Below are 22,458 nucleotides of genomic sequence, written 5' to 3'. Positions count from 1 at the left end.
TTTAATACAGAAAAGTGTTGTGTTTAGCAATTGAATTCCAATACATTTACCAGATTTGTTTCATGGAACGAACATTTGTCTCTTTGTTTTACAATGAAAATAGCGACCCGCACAAAGTCAGAACAAGAGGAATCAGCTAGAGCAATGCAAAGAAAAGAACAGCACGTACTACAATAGGGGAAAATATCACGAGTATCCGTCACCTGCTCGCAACTCAAGCCTGACCTAAAAAGCATCAACTGCGTAAGGAAAAGAGTGGCTTGGTCTTCCGCTCGTCATACACGTCTGGGAGTCCTACTTTTGGATACCGTTAGAAGGAGCAGCACAGTCCTGTGTACTTTGCCTTATGGATGAAGAGTTGGTAGCAGGCGGTAAGGCAGCTAAGTAGTTTACAACTTGACTAGAGCAGATCACGAGCCGTTCAACTTTATCCGCGTTCATCGGACATAAATGAAGTTGAAAGTTGCTGCGTGCAGACTGCGGGGTAGCACTACTTTGTCTTGAAAGCGTAACATCCTAAACATCGGAAAACACTGTTTGGGTGGATAGACACAACCATGTTAAAATGCTAGCTTTTTGTTATGAAAAAGAAAAAAAAAAAACAGTTTTGAGGAGGCTATATGACAGGAAATACCCCAAAAGTTACACAATTCTAAAAACTGCACCCTTCAAAGTACTCAAAACCACATTCAAATGAACATTCAACTTTTTGGTCTCAAAAATGTTACTTTAGACCCATTTTTTTTATTTTCACCAGGGTAACAGGAGAAAATTTGCCCCCAAAATTTGTTGTGCAATTTCTCCTGAGTACGCAGATACCCCACATGTGTGGGAAAACTACTGTTTGGGCGCACGACAGGGTACGGAAGGGAATGAGCGCCTCTGGACGGAATCATTAGTGGACACCATGCCACGTTTTGAGAGCTCCCTATGAGTCTAAACATTGGAAACTTTCCACATGTGACCCCATTTTGGGACTAGACCCCTCAAGGAATGCATCTAGATTTGTGGTGAGCACCTTGAACACCCAGGTGCTTCACAGAAGTTTATAAAGTAGAACTGTGAAAATAAAAAAAGTCTCTTTTTCCCCACAAAAATGTTCTTTTAGCCCCAATTTTTACATTTTCACAAGGGGAACAGGAGAAAAGGACCCCAAAATATGTGCAATTTCTTCGGAGTGCATCGAGATCCCATATGTTGGGAAAACATACTGTTTGGGTGCATGGCAGTGCTCAGAAAGGAAGGAGTGACATTTTGGAACGCAGACTTTGATGGAATGGTCTACGGCTGTCATGCCGCCTTTGGAGAGCCCCTGATTTGCCTAAACAGTGGAATCTACCCACAAGTGACCTCATTCAGGAAACTAGACCCGTTAAGGAATTTATCTAGACGTGTCTTGAGCACCTTGAACCCACAGGTGCTTCACAGAATTTTAAAATGTTGATCTGTGAAAATGAAAAAATATATATTTTTCCAACAAAAATGTTGTTTGAGCCCCATATTTTTCATTTTCACAAGGATAGCAGGAGAAAAGGCACCCAAAAATATGTTTGCAATTTTTCCTGAGTACTCGGATACCCCTTATGTTGTTAAAAACTACTTTTTAGGCACAGTGCAAAGCTCAGAAGGGAAGAAGTGCCATATTAGAGTTCAGATTTTGCTGGAATGGTTAAAGGGTGCCAATGTCACATTGGCAGATCCCTTGAGGTGCCAGAAACCCCCCAAAAGTGACCTCATTTTACAAACTACATCCCCCAATTAATTGATCTAGATGAGCAGTGATCATATTGACACCACATGTGCCTCACAGAATTTGATACCAATGGGCAGTGAAGAAAGAATAAATAACATTTTTACAACCAAAATTTAGGGGAATTGGGTAAAAATGGCACCGTCATTTATCCCACAATTTTTGCTGAATGTAGCAATGCCCCATAAGTGGCTATCTGTACTGGTTAGCACCACAGCAAGACTCGAGAGGAACGGAGAGTTATTTGCCTCCTGGAACGCAAGTTTGTCTAGAATAGTTTGCGAACTGAATATACAGAGCCCCTAAGTGCTAGAAGAGCAGAATTCCCCCTCAAGTGACCCCATTTTGGAAATTATACCCCTTTGGGAATTTATCTACTGGGGAAGAGACAAATTTGACTCCATGGGTGTTTTCCGAAACAAGTAGTAGTGGATGTTGCTGAGTGAAAATTGCAAACTGCATTGTAGTGCCCAGTACGCTGCAGTGCCCAAAAAGTTAAGCCCAGCTCCTGCTTCTGGAGACACGCACCTGTAAATTAGGCGGGCTCTCATCACTACAGAAATGCCAAACATGTGGACAGCAAATATGGTTTAGGCACACTGGGGCTCAGAAGAGAGGGGGGCATTTGAAATTGGGAGCGCAGAATTTGATTTCTATTGAGGGGGGCGAGGAGCCATTTAGGTCTTCCAGAGCCACTGTACTACCAGTAACATGGAAGGCCCATATATTTCTGTTAACAGATGACAGACCTGAGGGATGGCTTGCTTTTTATGTGGATTGCTTTGAAGCTTTTGCTGGGAACATTTAAATAACATTTGAGATCACATTTATCCTTTGCTCTACGCTGAACACTTACACTGGGGTCTCGAAATCTCAGTGATGTGATTCAGATGAAATCCTCATATGAGGCACTCACTATAATGAGGCAGAAGCGTTACTCTGGCCTCTTTTCAGCGGTTTCTTTCTTTTCAGAGGTGCACAAAACTGTGGCGGACTGCGCTTTTATGTATGCCTAAAAAGACAGACACCGCCGGATCACAGGCCTCCATCTGCCTAATTATAGGGAAACTTCCGCCAGGGGTTCCATCTGAATCACATATTTCAGAGATTTACATGGAAACCCCGGTGTAAGTGCTCAGCGTAGAGTGTAGGATAAATGTACGCCAAAACTTACTGTGATCTTTGGGAGACAAAATGAAAAAAATCAACAGCAGCTGAAGAATTGGTTTTTTTTCTAATTTGTACACTGTTTGTGCTGTCAGACACTGCTTTTTATTGCAAAAACTAGTTTTTGCATCGCCATATTTTGAGAGCTATAATTTTTCCATATTTTGGCTGACAGTCATGGGAGGGCTTGTTTTTTGCGAAATTAGTTTTTAATGGTATCATTTTCAGGAACATGACATTTTTTGACGGCTTTCTAGTCCAATTTTTGGGAGGCAGAATGAACAAAAAACAGCAATTGTGGAATTGTTTGTTTTTTTTATGCCGCTCCATGTGTGTACATAGGAGAGGGGAAAAAATCCAGAAGGACAACCTTAGGTCCAGTACTTTAAAATTGCTTTATGAGTGGAAGGGCAAGGTACATACATACTAAAAGAACCAATAATCAACCCCTGACGAAGGTGTTCCGAAACGCGCGTTGGGGCGGGCACGTGGATCCTCTTTTTGCCTGCATTTACCCATCTATCAGGTGATGTTTTGTCATATATTATTTGTCTCTATATGTAACATGGAGGTTAAAGCTCTCACCACATATATAGATAAGTTCCTTGAGGGGTCTAGTTTCCAAAATGGGGTCACTTGTAGGGGGTTTCCACTGTTTAGGTACATCAGGGACTCTCCAAACGTGACATGGCGTCCGATCTGAATTCCAGCCAATTTTGCATTGAAAAAGTCAAACGGCGCTCCTTCCATTCTGAGCTCTCCCATGCGCCGAAACAGTCGTTCCCCCCCACTTATCAGGTATCAGCGTACTCAGGACAAATTGCACAATAACTTTTGCAGTCCAATTTCTCCTGTTACCCTTGGTAAAATAAAAAAAATTGAACCTGAAGTATTTTTTTTGCGAAAAAAAAGTTAGATGTTCATTTTTTTAAAATTTTCCAAAATATTCCTGTGACGCACCTAAAGGGTTAATAAACTTCTTGAATGTGGTTTTGAGCACCTTGAGGGGTGCAGTTTTTAGAATGGTGTCACTTTTGGGTATTTTCTATCATATAGACCCCTCAAAGTGGCTTCAAATGTGATGTGGTCCGTAAAAATAAAATGGTGTTGTAAAAATGAGAAATGGCTGGTCAACTTTTAACCCTTATAACTTCCTAACAAAAAAAAATTTTGGTTCCAAAATTGTGCTGATGTAAAGTAAACATGTGGGAAATGTTAGTTATCAAGTTTTTTGTGTGCCGTATCTCTGTGATTTAAGGGTATAAAAATTCAAAGTTGGAAAATTGCGAAATTTTTCAAAATTTTCGCCAAATTTCCGTTTTTCTCACAAATAAACGCAAATTATATGAATGAAATTTTACCACTATCATGAAGTACAATATGTCACGAGAAAACAATGTCAGAATCACCGGGATCCATGGAAGCGTTTCAGAGTTATTACCTCATAAAGGGACAGTGGTCAGAATTGTAAAAATTGGCCCGGGAGTTAACGTGCAAACCACCCTTGGTAGTGAAGGGGTTAAAAGTTATTTTTTCATTCCTATTACTTTTGGGATATTACTAGCACTTGTTTTGCCATCCAGCTTGTCCTATTTCAAGAGGATTGTGAACACCACAGCAGTGTTTTTTATGCTTACCTTTGTTAAATAAGATTTGGTTCAGGTGATCCCCCTAATAGAAGCACATTAAGTAGAATGAGGTGTACTCTGGTTGGAATTCAACTAACACCGGAATGGAATGGCTGTCAGACATGGAGAGAAGCTGATTTTTATAAAACTGTGCAGTGGTCTCTTAAATTTTGCCAGAGGTGTGTATATATATATATATATATATATATATATATATATATATATATATATATATATATATATATATTATAGTGCCTACAAGTAGTATTCAACCCCCTGCAGATTTAGCAGGTTTACACATTCGGAATTAACTTGGCATTGTGACATTTGGACTGTAGATCAGCCTGGAAGTGTGAAATGCACTGCAGCAAAAAAGAATGTTATTTCTTTGTTTAATTTTTTTTTAAATTGTGAAAAGTTTAATCAGAGGGTCATTTATTATTCAACCCCTCAAACCACCAGAATTCTGTTTGGTTCCCCTAAAGTATTAAGAAGTAGTTCAGGCACAAAGAACAATGAGCTTCACATGTTTGGATTAATTATCTCTTTTTCCAGCCTTTTCTGACTATTTAAGACCCTCCCCAAACTTGTGAACAGCACTCATACATGGTCAACATGGGAAAGACAAAGGAGCATTCCAAGGCCATCAGAGACAAGATCGTGGAGGGTCACAAGGCTGGCAAGGGGTACAAAACCCTTTCCAAGGAGTTGGGCCTACCTGTCTCCACTGTTGGGAGCATCATCCGGAAGTGGAAGGCTTATGGAACTACTGTTAGCCTTCCACGGCCTGGACAGCCTTTGAAAGTTTCCTCCCGTGCCGAGGCCAGGCTTGTCCGAAGAGTCAAGGCTAACCCAAGGACAACAAGGAAGGAGCTCCGGGAAGATCTCATGGCAGTGGGGACATTGGTTTCAGTCAATACCATAAGTAACGTACTCCACCGCAATGGTCTCCGTTCCAGATGAGCCCGTAAGGTATCTTTACTTTCAAAGCGTCATGTCAAGGCTCGTCTACAGTTTGCTCATGATCACTTGGAGGACTCTGAGACAGACTGGTTAAAGGTTCTTTGGTCTGATGAGACCAAGATCGAGATCTTTGGTGCCAACCACACACGTGACGTTTGGAGACTGGATGGCACTGCATACGACCCCAAGAATACCATCCCTACAGTCAAGCATGGTGGAGGCAGCATCATGCTGTGGGGCTGTTTCTCAGCCAAGGGGCCTGGCCATCTGGTCCGCATCCATGGGAAGATGGATAGCACGGCCTACCTGGAGATTTTGGCCAAGAATCTCCGCTCCTCCATCAAGGATCTTAAGATGGGTCGTCATTTCATCTTTCAACAAGACAACGACCCAAAGCACACAGCCAAGAAAACCAAGGCCTGGTTCAAGAGGCAAAAAATCAAGGTGTTGGAGTGGCCTAGTCAGTCTCCTGACCTTATCCCAATTGAAAACTTGTGGAAGGAGCTCAAGATTAAAGTCCACATGAGACACCCAAAGAACCTAGATAACTTGGAGAAGATCTGCATGGAGGAGTGGGCCAAGATAACTCCAGAGACCTGTGCCGGCCTGATCAGGTCTTATAAAAGACGATTATTAGCTGTAATTGCAAACAAGGGTTATTCCACAAAATATTAAACCTAGGGGTTGAATAATAATTGACCCACACTTGTATGTTTAAAATTTAACTGAGCAACATAACTTTTTGGTTTGTAAGATTTATGCATCTGTTAATAAATCCTGCTCTTGTGTGAAGTTTGAAGGCTCTAACTTATTTGCATCTTATCAAACCTGCTAAATCTGCAGGGGGTTGAATACTACTTGTAGGCACTGTATATATATATATACATATATATATATATATATATATATATATATACACACATATATACACACACAAATATATACATACATATACACACTTTTTTTAATTTTCTTTTTTTTCTCTTTTATATTTTTACAATTTTTTTTTAGTTATTTGTTTACTTTGGCGCACTCTGGGACTCTCACTATTACAGCTCTGATCGCTGCATCTGTAGAGTCCACAGAAACTTTGTTCCATCCCACTAAAAATCTATAATTGCATACAGCCTACTAAGACTTCTGCACAAAGAGTGGCTTGCGACAGTCTCTCCAAACTGAATGCCTCTCTTGTGGTTAGAAAGTTTGGGCACTCCCGATATAGTGGGACAATACTCAGCCGAGCGCTTCTGCCTTTGAGTTCTAGTAATTGGGGAGGTACATTTTGTTTTTTGGCCCCACCAATATGTGACTAAGACATTGCAGAGGTTTTTTTTCTTTTTCCACTTACCATTCAGATAATATACAACGTTACATATTTAGATATAGATTCACTTACAGAATCTCCGGTCTTTGCAGATACGAAAAAGCTTCCGAGTCCATTTTCTTGGCAAAATCTCTGGTGTTTATCAGCTTTTACTGTTCGCATGTGCTCCAAATCGACTGCAAAATAAATAAGCAGAATAAACATGGAGAGGAGCGGGTACACATATAGGGTATACACACAAACAGGAGAAATGGAAAGCAATAAATTACGTCAATCCTCCGACATTATTCCACATTTTGATACTTTGATGCGTGGCCAAAGCAGGAAATTAACAAGCAGTTTTATACCTTAACCATCATAAAAACACACGGTATCCTGTTCATTCCTGGTTGTTCGCACGTAGGTCCGTACATCTGTCCGATACATTTGAGACACAACGTTAAACCTCTTTGATCTGAACGCAGAGAAGAAAAATAAAACGCGACTATCTGGTTGGTCAAAATTGACAGTCTCCACATAAAATGTGTAAATCTCTGTACGTAAAGGCTTCACTTGTGATGAATTAAATGGCCAAGCAATAAAAGTGGAAGCAGGTGCAATATAAATATATGTGGATGTAAAAAGTAGATTAGCTGCGGAGCGGACATTCCAGATGTGTATCTGAAGGGTTCTCTGATCTCACCTAGTAACATCTACTACGTGGCACTTTATAAACTGCTCCGTGCCCGGACTTCCTGCCATGTGGGGGCTGGGCCTGTGCTTATACCAAGCAGCCAATCAGACAAGGCAGGGGGAGGGACAGAGCAGCAGCTGGAACCAATGAGACAGGAGGTGTGTCTCAGACTACCTGACACTCCCAGTAGGCACTGTAAATAAGTTGGAGTCACACTCCCATTGGGATAAAGCTAAAAAGTGGAGCAGAAACTAAAAAATAAAATAGAAAGTAGTGATGATGAGCGAACGTGCTGGGATGAGGTGTTATGTGAGCATGCTCTGGTGCTAACCGAGTGTATTCGATGTGCTCGAAAAATATGCTCGAATCCCTGCAGCTGCATGTCTCATGGCTGTGCAATAGCCGCAACACATGCAGGCATAGCCTGTTTGTCAGGCAATCCCTGCATGGGTTGCAGCTGTCGAAAAGTCGTGAGACATGTAGCCGAGGGGACTTGAACACCTTTCCGAGCACATTCACTAGCACTAGTAGAAAGTAGTCATCCTCGGTAGGTACAGACTTACACGACTGAGCAGTTTGCTAAAATTGTCATTTGACACACAGTAAAAATAATTTAACCCCTTTCCAACATTGGGCATAATAGTACGCCCAAGCTGGATTCCCCATTTGGTGCAGGCTCCGGCATTGAGCCTGCACCTTACTGCGGACACGACAGCTGATCTATGCAGCCGACATGTGCCTGCAGCAGACCTCTATGGTTGTTATTGTCTGATTGCTGTGAGCGCCACCCCACGGTCAGCGCTCATAGCAGGTGAGCATTTCTGCTACACACGGTCCGATCTGACCATCGCCTGTATGTAGCAGAGGCGACCAAAGTACTGCAGTTTCTAGTCTTCCATGGAGACGATTGAAGCATGCAAAACGTAAAAAAAAAGGTTTTCAAAATTTAAAAAAAAAATAAAAACATAAAAAGTTCAAATAATCCCCCTTTCGTCCCATTCAAAATAAAACAATAAAAAAAATAAAATATACACACGTTGTATCGCCGCGTTCAGAATCGCCCGATCAATATAAAAATGTAATTAACTCAATCGCTAAATGGCGTAAGGAGAAAAAAAATTCAAAACTCCTGAATTACATTTTTTTGGTCGCCGCTACATTGCAATAAAATGCAATAATGGGTGATCAAAAGATCATATCTACACCAAAATGGTATCAATAAAAAAGTCAGCTAGGCACACAAAAAAATAAGCTCTCAACCAACCGGAGATCACGAAAAATGCAGACACTACTGGTCTCCGAAAGTGGAACCAAATTTTGGATTTTTTTTTCACCACTTACGGTAAATAAAAAAGAACCTAGGCATGTTTGGTGTCTATGAACTTGTAATGACCTGGAGAATCATAATGGCAGGTCAGTTTTAGCATTTAGTGAACATGGTAAAAAAAAAAAAAACACAACTGGAATTGCACTTTTTTTTTCGCAATTTCACCGCACTTGAATTTTTTTTTCCTGGTTTCCAGTACATGATATGTTAAAACCAATGGTGTCGTTCAAAAGTACATCTCGTCCCGTAAAAAGACAAGCCTTTACATGGCCATATTGACAGAAAACTTTTAAAAAAAAAAAAAAGTTTTGGCTCTGGGAAGAAGGGGAGCAAAAAAACGGAAATTCAAAAGCGGCAATACCCCTGGTCATTAAGGGGTTAAGCAAAGTCAATCGGCTTCTGTATATACCTCATTTAGCCAGAAGGAGGACGAGCCACACTTGAGAAATACAGATAAAGCGGTCTCCCTCTTCTGACTTTTTCTACATGTCTCAAATCTAGCACAGGGATCTTTTCAACTCATTTGCATATTAAAAAAACCCTTAGATTCTCGGGGACCATTCATGGGATTGCAGATATCAATGCATCATTTTGTCCGGCTTCCTAGGACCTGCATACCTATATAGACGGCTTAGGAGCATTGATCCTACTGACAGATTCCCTTTAAGGGATCATGTGAAATACATGAGAAGCTGACTGTCATACATCATTGTAATAGCCCACAAATACATTTACTTGCCATATTTCTCTAAGGCCTGTTTCAGACTTCCGTCGTTGGCGGTCAGCTGAAATCCGCCAAAGGTTAGTAGCAACTGATCCGTCTCCGTTGAGTGACGGACGGATGTCAGTGGTAAACGTTGGAGTAAGGATCCGAGGGAGAAGGCAAGCGGCGAGATTTAAAGCGACCGCGGCATGTGTCAGCCGAGATCGCGCGGCGGGCATGAGTTGGAGCCGAGATCGCGCGGCGGGTGGGCGGAAGAGAGAGAGAGAGTTGCGGCTCCGGGCATGCGCGGTTCAAAATATCGGACCGTCAAAGAAAAAAAAGTTGCAGGGTCCGTCTCATCCGCCCGGGAGCAGCTAAAATCTTGGCGGATCTGTAAAAAAACGGGTGGGACGGACGACCGTCAGTCAAGATCCGCCAATAATGTAAGTCTATGGGGGAAAAAAAAACGGATCCGCACCCTTTTTTGGTGGATGTTTTTTGAAAAAAATTGGCGGATTTTGACTGACGGCAAAAAACGGAAGTGTGAAACAGGCCATTGCTAGCTCTTCAGCAAGTCCAAAGGTTTTGGGGTATTTTTGGCATTTTTATATTTTAAAGAGGCCAAAGTGACCGCTGTAGCCAATCTGTAGTCTTAACGATTAGCGAACGTGCTGGGATAAGGTTATCTGAGCATGGTCGGGTGCTGAGAGAGTAAAATCGGCATGCTCGAAAAATATGTTCGAGTCCCCACGGCTGTGTATCTGTTCGACAGCCGTAACACGTGCGTGATTGCCTAACAGGCACAAAAAATATTTTACAATGCTCACTAGTCTCACAAGGAGACTTGAACATGAGATCCTTCGATTGCATTGATAATAGGTCATTATTCGTTATATAACAGGTCACTGCTTTTTTTTTTATTGTATAGAAAAGCCCAGAAGATTGTGTATACAGAAAGCCACTGCAATGCGACCATACCCTACAATATACATTATGTTTCTTTACAGTGGGGACCTATTATAGAGCGACGCCTCAGCATCCATCCTGTGTACCTCGTTGGGGCACTCGTATGTTCTATGAGGAACAGTTAAAAGATCTGGGAATGTTTAACTTGCAAAAAATAAGACCGAGAGGAGACTGAAAGGGGTTGTCCGGGCTTTTCACATAATCTCAGGGCATATCTGGGCTGCAGAATGATGACAATAAGTAATTTACCTTCTGGCACCAGTTTGTAGGGTTTACTAGATATCAGTGTCTTGCTTCTGAGCAGAACGTCCAAGGGGGGGGTGTTCTGGCATTGAAATGAGAACTGGTAGTTTCCTCCTACTCTACTACGATTTTCCCTCCTCACTTTCCATAGATCACTGTTCAGCGTGTGTCTGGGGGAGGAGCAGCTGGGTGGTCTGCTCTCTGCACTAAGGCTGCTAGAGGGGGAGGAGCAGCTGGGTGGTTCAGCTCTCTGCACTGAGGCTGCTAGAGGGGGAGGAGCAGCTGGGTGGTTAGGCTCTCTGCACTGAGGCTGCTAGAGGGGGAGGATTTGTTACTGTGTGAGGAAGGCTTGTTCATGTGGACGGGGAGGGCCTGTTGCTATGAAGGGTGGGGTTGTTGCTATAGAGGGCAGGTTTTTAGTAGAGTAGGAGGAAACAACCAGTTCTCATTTCAATGCCAGAACACACACCCCCTTGGACGTTCTGCTCAGAAGCAAGACACTGATATGTAGAAAACCCTGCAAACTGGTGACAGAAGGTAAATTACTTATTGCCATCATTCGGCAGCCCAGATATGCACTGAGATTATGTGAAAAGCTCGGACTACCCCTTTAATAGCAGTCTACAAATATCTGAGGGGCTGTCACAGTGTAGAGGGATCATCCTTATTCTAATTTGCACATGGAAACACCAGAAGCAATGGAATGAAACTGAAAGGGAGAAGATACCGATTAGATATTAGAAAGCACTTTTTGACAGTGAGGGTGATCAATGAGTGGAACAGGCTGCCACGAGAGGTGGTGAGTTTCCTTCAATGGAAGTCTTCAAACAGAGGTTGGACAGACATCTATCTGAAATGGTTTACTGACTCCTGCATTGATCAGGGGGTTGTACACAATGACACTGGAGGTCCATTTCCAACTCTAACATTCTAGGATTCTATGAGGCGTACCTTCTGAGCGTTTGTGCCCATCCGTGGGAACAGATGTAGTTTGGACTGACTCTTAACACATCACATGCTGCAATTACTACCAGGCTGTAGAGCTGGTAAGCTAAACCTCCGAATCCTCAATTTCCATGACACCGACTCCACACCCCTGCCAAGGCTGTGGAGTCGGTAAGCCAAACCTCCGACTCAGACGCCTCAATTTCCATGACATTGACTCCACCAAAATGGGCTCCAACTCCACTACCTTTATTACTACTGGGTTAAAGTTCTGGGATCGGAGCTAGGTCATGTCCCAGCACACGCAGCAGGAGACCAGATATGTATAACAGCCGGCTCCTGCTGCGGATGGCAAGCGCAACTCCTGTACCTGTGCCCTCTCTGACACATAACTATACACCCGATTGTGGGAAATCATTTGCAATCTGAATGTATATTTAAGTCTATTTATGGGAAGAAGTTAATTCCCCTTCTTCCAACAGCCATAACTTTAATTTTTTCATCACCATTTTTAGAGATTGTGCTTTGTGCGACAAGTTGTAGTTTTCGAAGCCAGCTCTTACTTTACCATATAATATAGTGAAAAAAAAATTGTGCAAAACGGTGAACAAAAATAATACATTTTCTATGGTCTTTTGGGTTTCGTTTTGACACTATTCATTGTGCGGTAAATATGACCTGACAATATAATTCTTCAGGTCAGTAGGATTACAGAAACACCAAAACTTTTATAGTTTATTTTATAATTTAGTAGTGTAAAAAAATTAGTAAAACATAAAAAATTGGTTGGCACTTCCAGTTTTTGAGATTTAAAAAAAACCAAAACAAATTGTTTTAGATCGATGGAGTGGTATCATAGCGTATTTTTTGAGTGAGGTGCGATTACCGAATTCCCGCAATTTTAGTGATTTTAATTTTTTTTCCATTATGACTTTACCACATGGCTTAAATAATTTTATATTCCAACAGCTCAAATTTTCACAGATGCAGTATATATATATATAGTTTAATATCGCTATTTTCTGTTTTAGCAAAAGATGATGTGATTTGAAATAGTAGGCCTTTTATTTGAGAAATGTTTAAAATAATTTTTACTTAATTTTTTTTAAGTTCCTTTATGGGACTTGAACCTTTGATTGTTTTATTGCTTCCTCTATAGATTATAGATTATTTAGATTATGCCTAAAAGATATGGCATAGGATAAAAAAGGGGGGGAAATAATGCACAACATGCAAACATGGATCATATAAGAAGAATGATAAGCCAACTTATGTACCGTATGTTGGCATGATACAATCTGCAATGGTACCAACATTATAAAGCATAGGTGTGCAACCGTGTCCCCTACGTGCGTTTCGGTGCTTGCCTTCTGGAAGCCCCCGGAAGAGGTCAAGCGCCCAAACGCACGTAGAGGACCCCCGCTGCATTGGTTTCAGCTGGTCAATTTTTAATTATTTTGCCACTTATTACTTAATAAACTTTTGTATTTTATATATTTTCTACATGGTCTTGTTTGCATATTTCCTCTTATATGATCCACCAATACTCTAGTCCTGCAGATTGTACAGAAAATTATATCCTCTGATGAAAGCCAACTAATGCCTGGGTTTCATGAGGACCAAGATGACAACGAAAAAGGACTACATTAGGCCTCGGCGACTCATCGGCAACCCGAGATTGAGCCGCCAGGGGCTGATGGGCAGGGTTGTGGAATCGGTAAGCCAAACCTCCGACTCCTCAATTTCCACAACATCGACTCCACCAAAATAGGCTCTGACGCCAACTCCCAACGACGCCGACTCCACAGTCCTGCAGATGGGCACTGGAAAGGTAGATAATGGGGAGGGATTGATGAAGTTCTGAAAATGCCCCAACAAGCCTGCACCCACGTTTTTGAGATTCATGGGTGGGATCTGTAGAAAGGACATAAATGTATTAAATGCAAATATAATTTGTAAAGTATGTTATTTTTTGTTTTCCATTTAGGTTGCCATTTTTATTGTTTTATTGTATTTGATCTTATCCCAGTACTCCTACCTCAATGAGCGCGAGTTCATGTGATTGCTATTTTTCTGTATAATTTAGCAGGCGGCACCCTAGGTAGAATGTAGGAAATGCTGTGTAAGCGCTTTCAAAACACTTGTAGCAGTTGACGTACTTTATTTCGAAGGGCAAATGTTAATCCTATAAGCGTATGTTCGAAAAAAGTTGTATTTAAACAGAAAATGAATAATTCAAGTGTGAGGTATGTTATTTAGGTTTTTTTTTTTTTTAACTATAAAATACCCACTGGAAAGAGGGCCAAACCCAACAAACAATGCCATGTTTCATACGGGAGGGCATAGCATTCGAGCCGTGTACAGGTTTTATTGCATGCATTCCAATTTCTCCAAATCTGATCCCGGGGTGACTGGAAGCTACACTGAACAGTTTCCCTTTTTTATTGCGTTGCAGTTTCTATAATGGTGTTGATTCAATGCTGTCAAATTATAGGGCAAATATATTCACAAGCATTTAAGGACAAGCAGGTTCTTTGAGTAAATACAAGGAAGAAAAAAAAAGAAAAAAATAAACCTTAAACTGATTTCCTGAGGAAGGGACCCAACTGGCTTGTAAAAACCTGTAAATTTGCAAATCTAGTAAGTCTGCATAATGGTGTCATTTGATTATCAACTAAAATGTTCACTTACTCCATAAAAAAAAAAAAAAAAAAAAAAAAAAAAAAAAATTGAAAAAACACAACTTTATTTAAAATAAACGATATTGGAGGTCTTTAATTTGTACACTCATGAGATGTGTGTTGTTCTTGCAAAGTCATTCCAAAGTCGTACTTTACGCCGTAAATGAGCTAATAAGGCTTTACTGCAACATGCTGGGCTCGGCGTCTTAAAGAACTGCCTAGGAACAGCTAGGCACCGTGTAATATGCAAGAAATGCTACAGCCATTTACTGATCAGATTTGACTTTTTCTAACTAATGTGGGGTATTTTTCAACTTTTAACCTCCATTTTATGCACCCATGTTGACCGACACTGTTAATGGTTGCATTTGTAACTTTCACTGTGATGGGACATTGGGAAAAAACATTGTCTAACCCTACAATAGACACTGGCCTGAATGTATATGAACCTAGCCAAATCAGATCTCATGCTTTGCACTGATGAAAGGCAACACCCAGAAACACCGTGTCAGTAAATTGAGATTCTGGTTTGGCTTTTATCCTGTCATATTGCAAGGCTTGATAAAGAGTCAATATTGACTTTTAGGATCACTGCTTCCAATAGGTGGCTCTAGAGTTCTAGTCCACTTCCTCTCTGAAGAGACAATTTTCATATTTAATTCTCCAGAGCAGCAATGCATGGCGTATTAGTCTGCTCTGACTGACATGCCCGGCTTGTCACTCTCCACAAGATAAAAGGTTACCCATTAAACCCCAACCTATGGCCCAGGAATGCTGAGTGATCACCGATAAGTAATAGCAGTTAAGACCTTCATACACATCAGACTAATGTAGGCGGAACTCTCTGATATCAATGGGTTCGGCCAATGGTCTGATGAGCATGGGGGTGCCGGCTAACTGATTGTAGGGGAAGATGTCAATTGGACATGTCTGATTTAGGATCGCCGACTGCATTGATCTCCCTAAAGAACCCCTAAGCGCTCGGCTTTATGACTGCTTCTGTGTATGGAAGAGTCGTCTGAGAGGACTGCTGGCCGAATGATAAGCTCAAGCATCATCCGGCCTATAGACCTCTAAGGTGTATGGTCAGCCTTAGTCTCTCTATTTACTAGTTAGACAATAAGGTTTCTTTCTCCATCTACAAAAAGAAAAACACAAGACAAAAACCCCTATATATAATTAACCTATATATCTGTGCATTGGAATGGATATTGTAAGAGATAGGAAAACTTTTGGCACCAAAATTCATGTATTAAAGTACATTGAAAACCACCTTGTTAAGTGATGGATTACCACTAGCGTAGACCATCACTGCATGTTTAGTGGGGGTCTGTGACCACTGGAGCTCCCCCTAGTACGGAAAATTAAAAAGCCACGGCAATGGGATTAGTGATTCTCCCTTACATAAGGAGCAGGTGGGTCCAGAAAAAGTGTCCATATGAGCAAAGTTGCAAAAAACAAACCTATTTACATGGGGGGGGGGTGAAGATAAATGCACCAAATTAGGTTTTAATGAAGAACTTAAATTTTGAGGTCGTACCAATTTCACAACAAAATTTGTTGATTGTTTTAAAGCTTAAAAATTAGGCTAGTTTCACACTTGTGTTAGGAGGCGCAGCGCACGGCCGCCGTGCAGCTCCGCCCCCTGCTGCGCCCCCTCCAGTCAGCTCCTCCTATGGGCGCATGACACTGCATGCGACCTGCATACCCTATCTTTAGCATTGGGTTCGCAGGCCGTGCGCTGGTATGCTTTTGCCGACGCATGCCCCCTTTTGACGGTGCGCCGACGTGCGCCAAACGCACCATGCTGCAAAAGGGAGCATGCACCGGCAAAAGAGTACCAGCGCACGACCTGCATACCCAATGCTAAAGATAGGGTATGCAGGTCGCATGCAGCATCATGCGCCCATAAGAGCTGACCGGAGGAGGCGCGGCAGGGGGCGGAGCGCTGCGCTTCCTAACGCAAGTGCGAAACTAGCCTTAAAGATTTTTTTTTCAGCTGAACCTAGAAGATGTTGCACAATCAAACATGCTCATTGGGGGTGGTGAACATTTTCGTTTAAGCGCAATTATAACTTCAATCTTTTTTATTTTTCTAAAGCAAAATGATCATGACCCTTCCTAATTCTATTAATTTAAGAAAATTAATTAAAAAAAAAGATTAGAAAAAAAAACCATGTTAAACTGTAGCGAGAAAACCATTAGTAAAAAAGTTTTCGATAAGATAACAGCAAGGACCATAAATCTATGCACGCGAAGGCAGACGCTTACATTAAGCCAAATGTCATTGGCATTCCTACTAGACAAAGCTGAATTATTAGAATTGCGCACATCATTTTTCCTTTTAAAAACAAGCTGGATTAACATTTGACATATATGCACAAAGCACACGGCCCGCATTGATTTGTGTCATAAACAACCTCATAAAGACTAAGTGGAAGACTGTGTGATTTTTTTTTTTTGTACTTTCTTAGGAAATAGACAAAAATTGTGAAAAAAGTGCCATTACTTAATTTAGCAATAATTTTAAAATTTGGGATTTTTTTTAAATCATTTTTCCATGCTGCTATAATGAAAAAATAAATAAATATTGCAATTTTTTTTTTTACTGTAGCCAATATTCTCAATTTTAGACCACGTTCACCCTCAGTATTTTATCAGCATTTCACATCAGTATTTTGTAAGCCAAAAACAGGCGTGAGTTAAAAATGCAAAAGTGGTGATGTGTTTCTATTATACTTTATCTCAGATTGTTCCACTCCTGGTTTTGGCTTACAAATACTGAGGTAAAATACTGACCAAATACTGAATGTGTGAACGTGGCCTTAGGCTCATACTTCCAGTTATAAAGAGATCACTTCACAGCAGTCTCATTATCTTCACAGGTAGAATTAAACTGACAGATAACCCTTACATATAGCCAATACTGCATAGGTGACGGTCTCGGCTCAACTCCTCCCCTCCCTGCTCCTTGACCTCTGCACAGACCACAGAGCATGCCTATAACGCTCTTCTATAGAAATCCTTGCGCTGGTGCCTGATATTTTGTAGCTGCTGTAAAGCATCTCTCTTAAGGCTCATACTAACTTGCGATAGACTCCTACGATTCTCGTGCGAGTCTCTCGCATGAAAACCTGGCACTGCCGCCGACACTCGGACCGGAGTGTGCGGCTACATGCACTACTATGCAGCCGCACGCTCTAGTCCGAGTGAGTCTCTCGCGAGTGAGTCTCTCGCAAGTGAGAATGAGTCCTTAATGCTGTTAACGGCAGCTAAATCAAGATCGCACACCCCATAAACTAGTGTTGAAAATAGCATTAAAAAAGATAAATACTATTAAAAAATAAAAATCAGATTTGAAAATACGGCAAGTGGGCGTAACTAGCTACTTTGTACTCAGTTCACGATGTCCAAACCGTGCAGCCGCACGCTCTGGTCCGAGTGAGTCTCTCGCAAGTGAGAATGAGTCCTTAATGCTGTTAACGGCAGCTAAATCAAGATCGCAGCCCCCATAAACTAGTGTTGAAAATAGCATTAAAAAAGATAAATACTATTAAAAAATAAAAAATCAGATTTGAAAATACGGCAAGTGGGCGTCACTAGCTACTTTGTACTCGATGTTCACGATGTCCAAACCGGCCACGGAACTCCTGACGCAAGCTCAACAACCTCATATGTGGACTGTCCCAGCACTGTGGTCCATATATAGACCCAGGAACTTGTCCGCCAAACCCAGCCTTGGGGACAAAATTATTTAACTAACTACAGCTATACAATCAGTTTTTCATTTACAAGAAGGTAGGAAATGTTAACTATGTAAAGTTAGGCAGATATGGTTTTCAAACAAAATCCCACTGTCACAAACCAGCTGCCGGGTGACCTGGGACCAGGGAATTCTTCCCTGTTCCTAAAACTAGGGGGCACCCTAGCTCGCCCTACTTCCCAGGATACTTCCAAAGGTGAATATGCCAGGGCCTCCGCCCTTGCCTTATCTCCCGAGTTAGCCCTCTGTCTGTTCTCTTCCCCCACCCAGGGAACAGGGGGCGCTACTGTGCACCGTAGTACACCAACCCGACAAACAAGGCTACACAAACAAGGGTTAACAGACCACTTCAGGCATACAAAATATTCACTCACATATAACAGAGGGATGCATCAGGGTGTGATGGTAGGGGAATAAACCAAAATAGAGAAGGATAAGGCATTACCACGCATACAAACCAAGCAACAGTCACTAATAACTCCTCCAACTCTCCTCCTCATAAAAACACCTCTCTCACCGCCATGCAGCAAATGCTAGCTCTGGCAAGGATTAGTATCAGAGCCCAGATTGTAAAGGGAAAAGGAGTGGCTAACCGAGCACAGGGATTTCCAACATGGCCGATTAACCTCTGTTCTGCCAGAAGAATAAACACATTTAGAATGAAGAAGTGCTTCTTCTCAACACCGAAGTAGGAGCAATCAGACGCTGCGGTCTTCTGGCTCCACACTGTCGCGGTAACCCCGTGACACCCACCCTCATAAAAATAACTATAATTGTGCTTTAACACTGCATTGAGACTCGTTCATTGGTCACATCAGTGCTTACATTTTCTGTTTTTTTATGTTCAATTCTGTTTGGTTTTTTTTTGCATTTTTCCCTCCAGTGTAAGAAAAAGAACAGAAATAAAGATGGCTACGTGAAGCCGACAGGGAAGAAATTTTAAGAATATAATTTCTAATAATTTAATCTATATTGATAAGTCGGACGGTAGGGCGCCACACCAGCACACATCTTTGCTGCATATATAAAACTTGTACTCTGTGGCCAAAATCCTATTAGTCTGCGCCATTACTTTGAACAGATCTATGCAGCAAATATTTTCAAATGTTCTGATTACTATTTTCCTCTAACAATGTATGAAGAAAAAAGAAAAAAAAAAAATCACAAAATATATTTACAGAGTTTGTATAATATACAATATATAATAAAATATATGAAAGTCCTCAAAAAATACCAATAAACTATAGACTTTTTCTTTGCCTGCAGTTTTCCTATAGCAGCCAGCCTACCAAAAAGTGGTCACATAATGAAATAACTATTTGCCTTTTGATGCCGGCAATCTTGAACCATTCACAAAGTCGCTGTGGCTGACAGGTAATTACAGGCACATCGCCTCTACTTAATTCATTTTCTCTCCTTAACCTTTGCTTAGCAAAACATAAGCAAAACCTTTTAGAGTCAAACAGAATTGACTGGCAGATAAATGTTCCCAAATTATCCGAATGCTGCCACTGCTCATTAATGTTCCCGCTGCTTGATTAATCACACTTGATAACGCCTCTTAATTGTGTCTAAGGGGTTTCGGCACCAAAACACCAAACACTTAAAGAGCATCTATTATCTCGTCTGGGGTTGCCCTTTTTGTTTAAGAAACTAGTGGGCAGCCACAAAAATGATGATTTTTTTTTTCCCCAAATATAACTTATCAAGTGTTGCGAGCAGTGTCCCTAAAATTCCCCCTTAAAAGGTCCCAACTTTTTTAGCAAAAGTTGGACTTGAAGTTCCGGACTGTTAGATCCCGGCATGCATCTCGTGCCAACATGCAATATCTTGAGCTTTCAGTGCGAGGGGGTTGCTGAATCCCTCTCTACAAACCTGGATCATAGAATCATAGAATCGTAGAGTTGGAAGGGACCTCCTGGGCCATCTGGTCCAACCCCCTGCTCAAAGCAGGATTCGCTAAATCATCCCAGTCAGATGTCTGTCCAGCCTCTGTTTGAAGACTTCTATTGAAGAAGAACTCACCACTTCTCGTGGCAGCCTGTTCCACTCATTGATCACTCTGTCAAAAAGTTTTTTCTAATATCTAATCTGTGTCTCCTCCCATTCAGTTTCATCCCATTGCTTCTAGTCTTTCCTTGTGTGAATGAGAATAAAGATGATCCTTCTACAATGTGACAGCCCTTTAGATATTTGTAGACAGCTATTAAGCCTCCTCTCAGTCTTCTCAGGATTCTGATATTTACCAATCCTTGCCTTCTTCCTTCCCAGCGCATCTCCAGTCTCCTTCTGTATCATGTGTCCGTGGCGCTTACTTGCCAGCTCACACTGTGCCTTTAGTGTGGAGAAGTCACTACTTCAATGCAAGTCTGTGAGACTTCCATCGAGGCTCTCATACATTGAGAAAGCACTCCTGGTCCACACAGGAGGACATGTAAGCCAACAAGATAAAACTGCAGAAGAGGATCGGAACAGCGCTGGGAACGGAAGGCGGCAGCGACTACTAAGTATTTTAATACATAAATATGGCTAAGGCAAAAAAACGTCCGGAGCGTCACTTTAACGTTGTCCAGTCCAACCTAGCCAAAGTGTTGATGAGTGGAAGTATGATAGCTGGAATCCGCACCTATCTGGAGAACAGGGAATTTTTATCCCCGTTCCAAAGGTGCGGCATTTCACATGTTCGGCCGCCGCTCCAGTCATTCAAAATGGGGCTTTCGAGAGATGAGCTTGACTGCTTCTGAAAGCCCCATAGAGAATGAATGGCGCGGCGGTCATGAGTCCAATTTTGTAACGGGAAGTAAGATTCCCCGTTGGGGATAAATGTACCCCTGATCTGCAGCACAGTACTGGGAAAACTACGAATTAGTAAGTTACGAATAAATGGGCTTGTCCCATTAAAACAAGTTAAGTCCCATTTGTTTGGTGGATCAATGGATGGCCATATTTAATTATTTTTTTTAAATCAGGGCACTATAGAAAAAAAAACTACAAGTGTCTATTATACAAAAATTGTAATATGAATTTATTTATTTTTTACACTTTCACCGTGTATTGAAAAAAATTACCAAATGTAACTGAATTATAAGACATAAAATGCCAACATGCAAAATAAATGAAAACAAATTTTGAATTTATGATAAACTATAGTTGTAATATGTGGCAAAATTTTACAAATTTTGCCCAATATCTATTGCTACCTATACGGCCACCTTAAAAAGTGAATAAATCTGTAGTGTGGAGTCTCTAATGAAAACAAGACCTTGGACTCTATACTGATAAACTGCCCCACTCACCCGCCCCGGCACATGTGCATGTGTTTAACGCCTATTTGTATGCTAAACTAAAAATTATATACATTTTATACTTGCAATAAAATAATGTTATAAAAACACTGCTGCGGAACAGAGTGTATACTGCTATGATTTGCAGGACCAAATCTCTACCCGCAAAAGTGCTTGCAGCTGTTCATACAACTTGTGAAATTACATAATGCTTAAATAATGACCTATCATGATTAGCCCACACAGAAATGACAAGCAAAACGCACTAATAATTTATTAATTTGATTTACATGTGCTTAAAATTATGTACATATTTTCTCTTCTAAAAATACACAGGGGTCATAATTTGAAGGACCAAGGATACAGCAATTTCTTTACGACAATCTTTGTATAGCATTTGTCTCTAAGGAGGCCTAATAATTAGATATTTACTGGGAAGATCAGGACTTTTTTTTGTAGCTGCATAAATGGTTTCTACATTTGACTTTTTATCAGGGTTTGAAAATTTGACAACTTAAACTAAATCAAATTTAACATTCATTTACAAACTTGGAATTAATTTACCAAAATGTGTGCACATTAACTAACCACCGTATTCTTATTATCAAAAAAAAACAAAAAACAACAGCGCTTTCAGACCACAAATAATGCAAAGAAAACAAGTTCATAATCATTTAGAAACAACAATACTAATGTTTTAACTCAGGAAGAGTTCGGAAATCAATATTTTGTGGAATAACTTTGATTTTTAAAAACAGCTTGGCATGCTTGCCACCAGTCTTTCTCACTGCTTCTGGCGCAAAAATTTAAGCAGTTCTTCTTTGTTTGATGGCTTGTGACTATCCATCTTCCTCTTGATTACATTCCAGAGGTTTTCAATGAGGTTCAGGTCTGGAGATTGGGCTGGCCATGACTGGGATTTGATGTGGTGGTCTCTTAATTTTTTTTCCAGAGCTGTACACTGTGTTCCAAATTATTATGCAAAAAATATTTCCTCCTATTTTCTCTAAATTCCCTATATGAATTGCAGTCAGTTATTTT

The 22,458-nt window shown here is 41.0% G+C and overlaps 1 protein-coding gene across 1 annotated transcript in view; it reads right to left on the bottom strand.

Annotated features, from left to right (window-relative positions):
- Nucleotides 1-22,458, bottom strand: part of RAB28 (RAB28, member RAS oncogene family) — a 133,298-nt gene that overhangs the window by 16,333 nt on the left and 94,507 nt on the right. The window contains exon 5 of the mRNA XM_073574471.1: nucleotides 6,905-7,008. Coding sequence (XP_073430572.1) covers nucleotides 6,905-7,008 — 104 coding nt within the window. The remainder of the gene's footprint in view (nucleotides 1-6,904; nucleotides 7,009-22,458) is intronic.

Source organism: Dendrobates tinctorius, unplaced genomic scaffold (genome assembly GCF_039654945.1).
Source record: "Dendrobates tinctorius isolate UK_male_01 unplaced genomic scaffold, ASM3965494v1 ptg000039l, whole genome shotgun sequence".
Lineage (NCBI taxonomy): Eukaryota > Metazoa > Chordata > Amphibia > Anura > Dendrobatidae > Dendrobates > Dendrobates tinctorius.
This window is presented reverse-complemented; position numbering and strand designations above follow the sequence as displayed.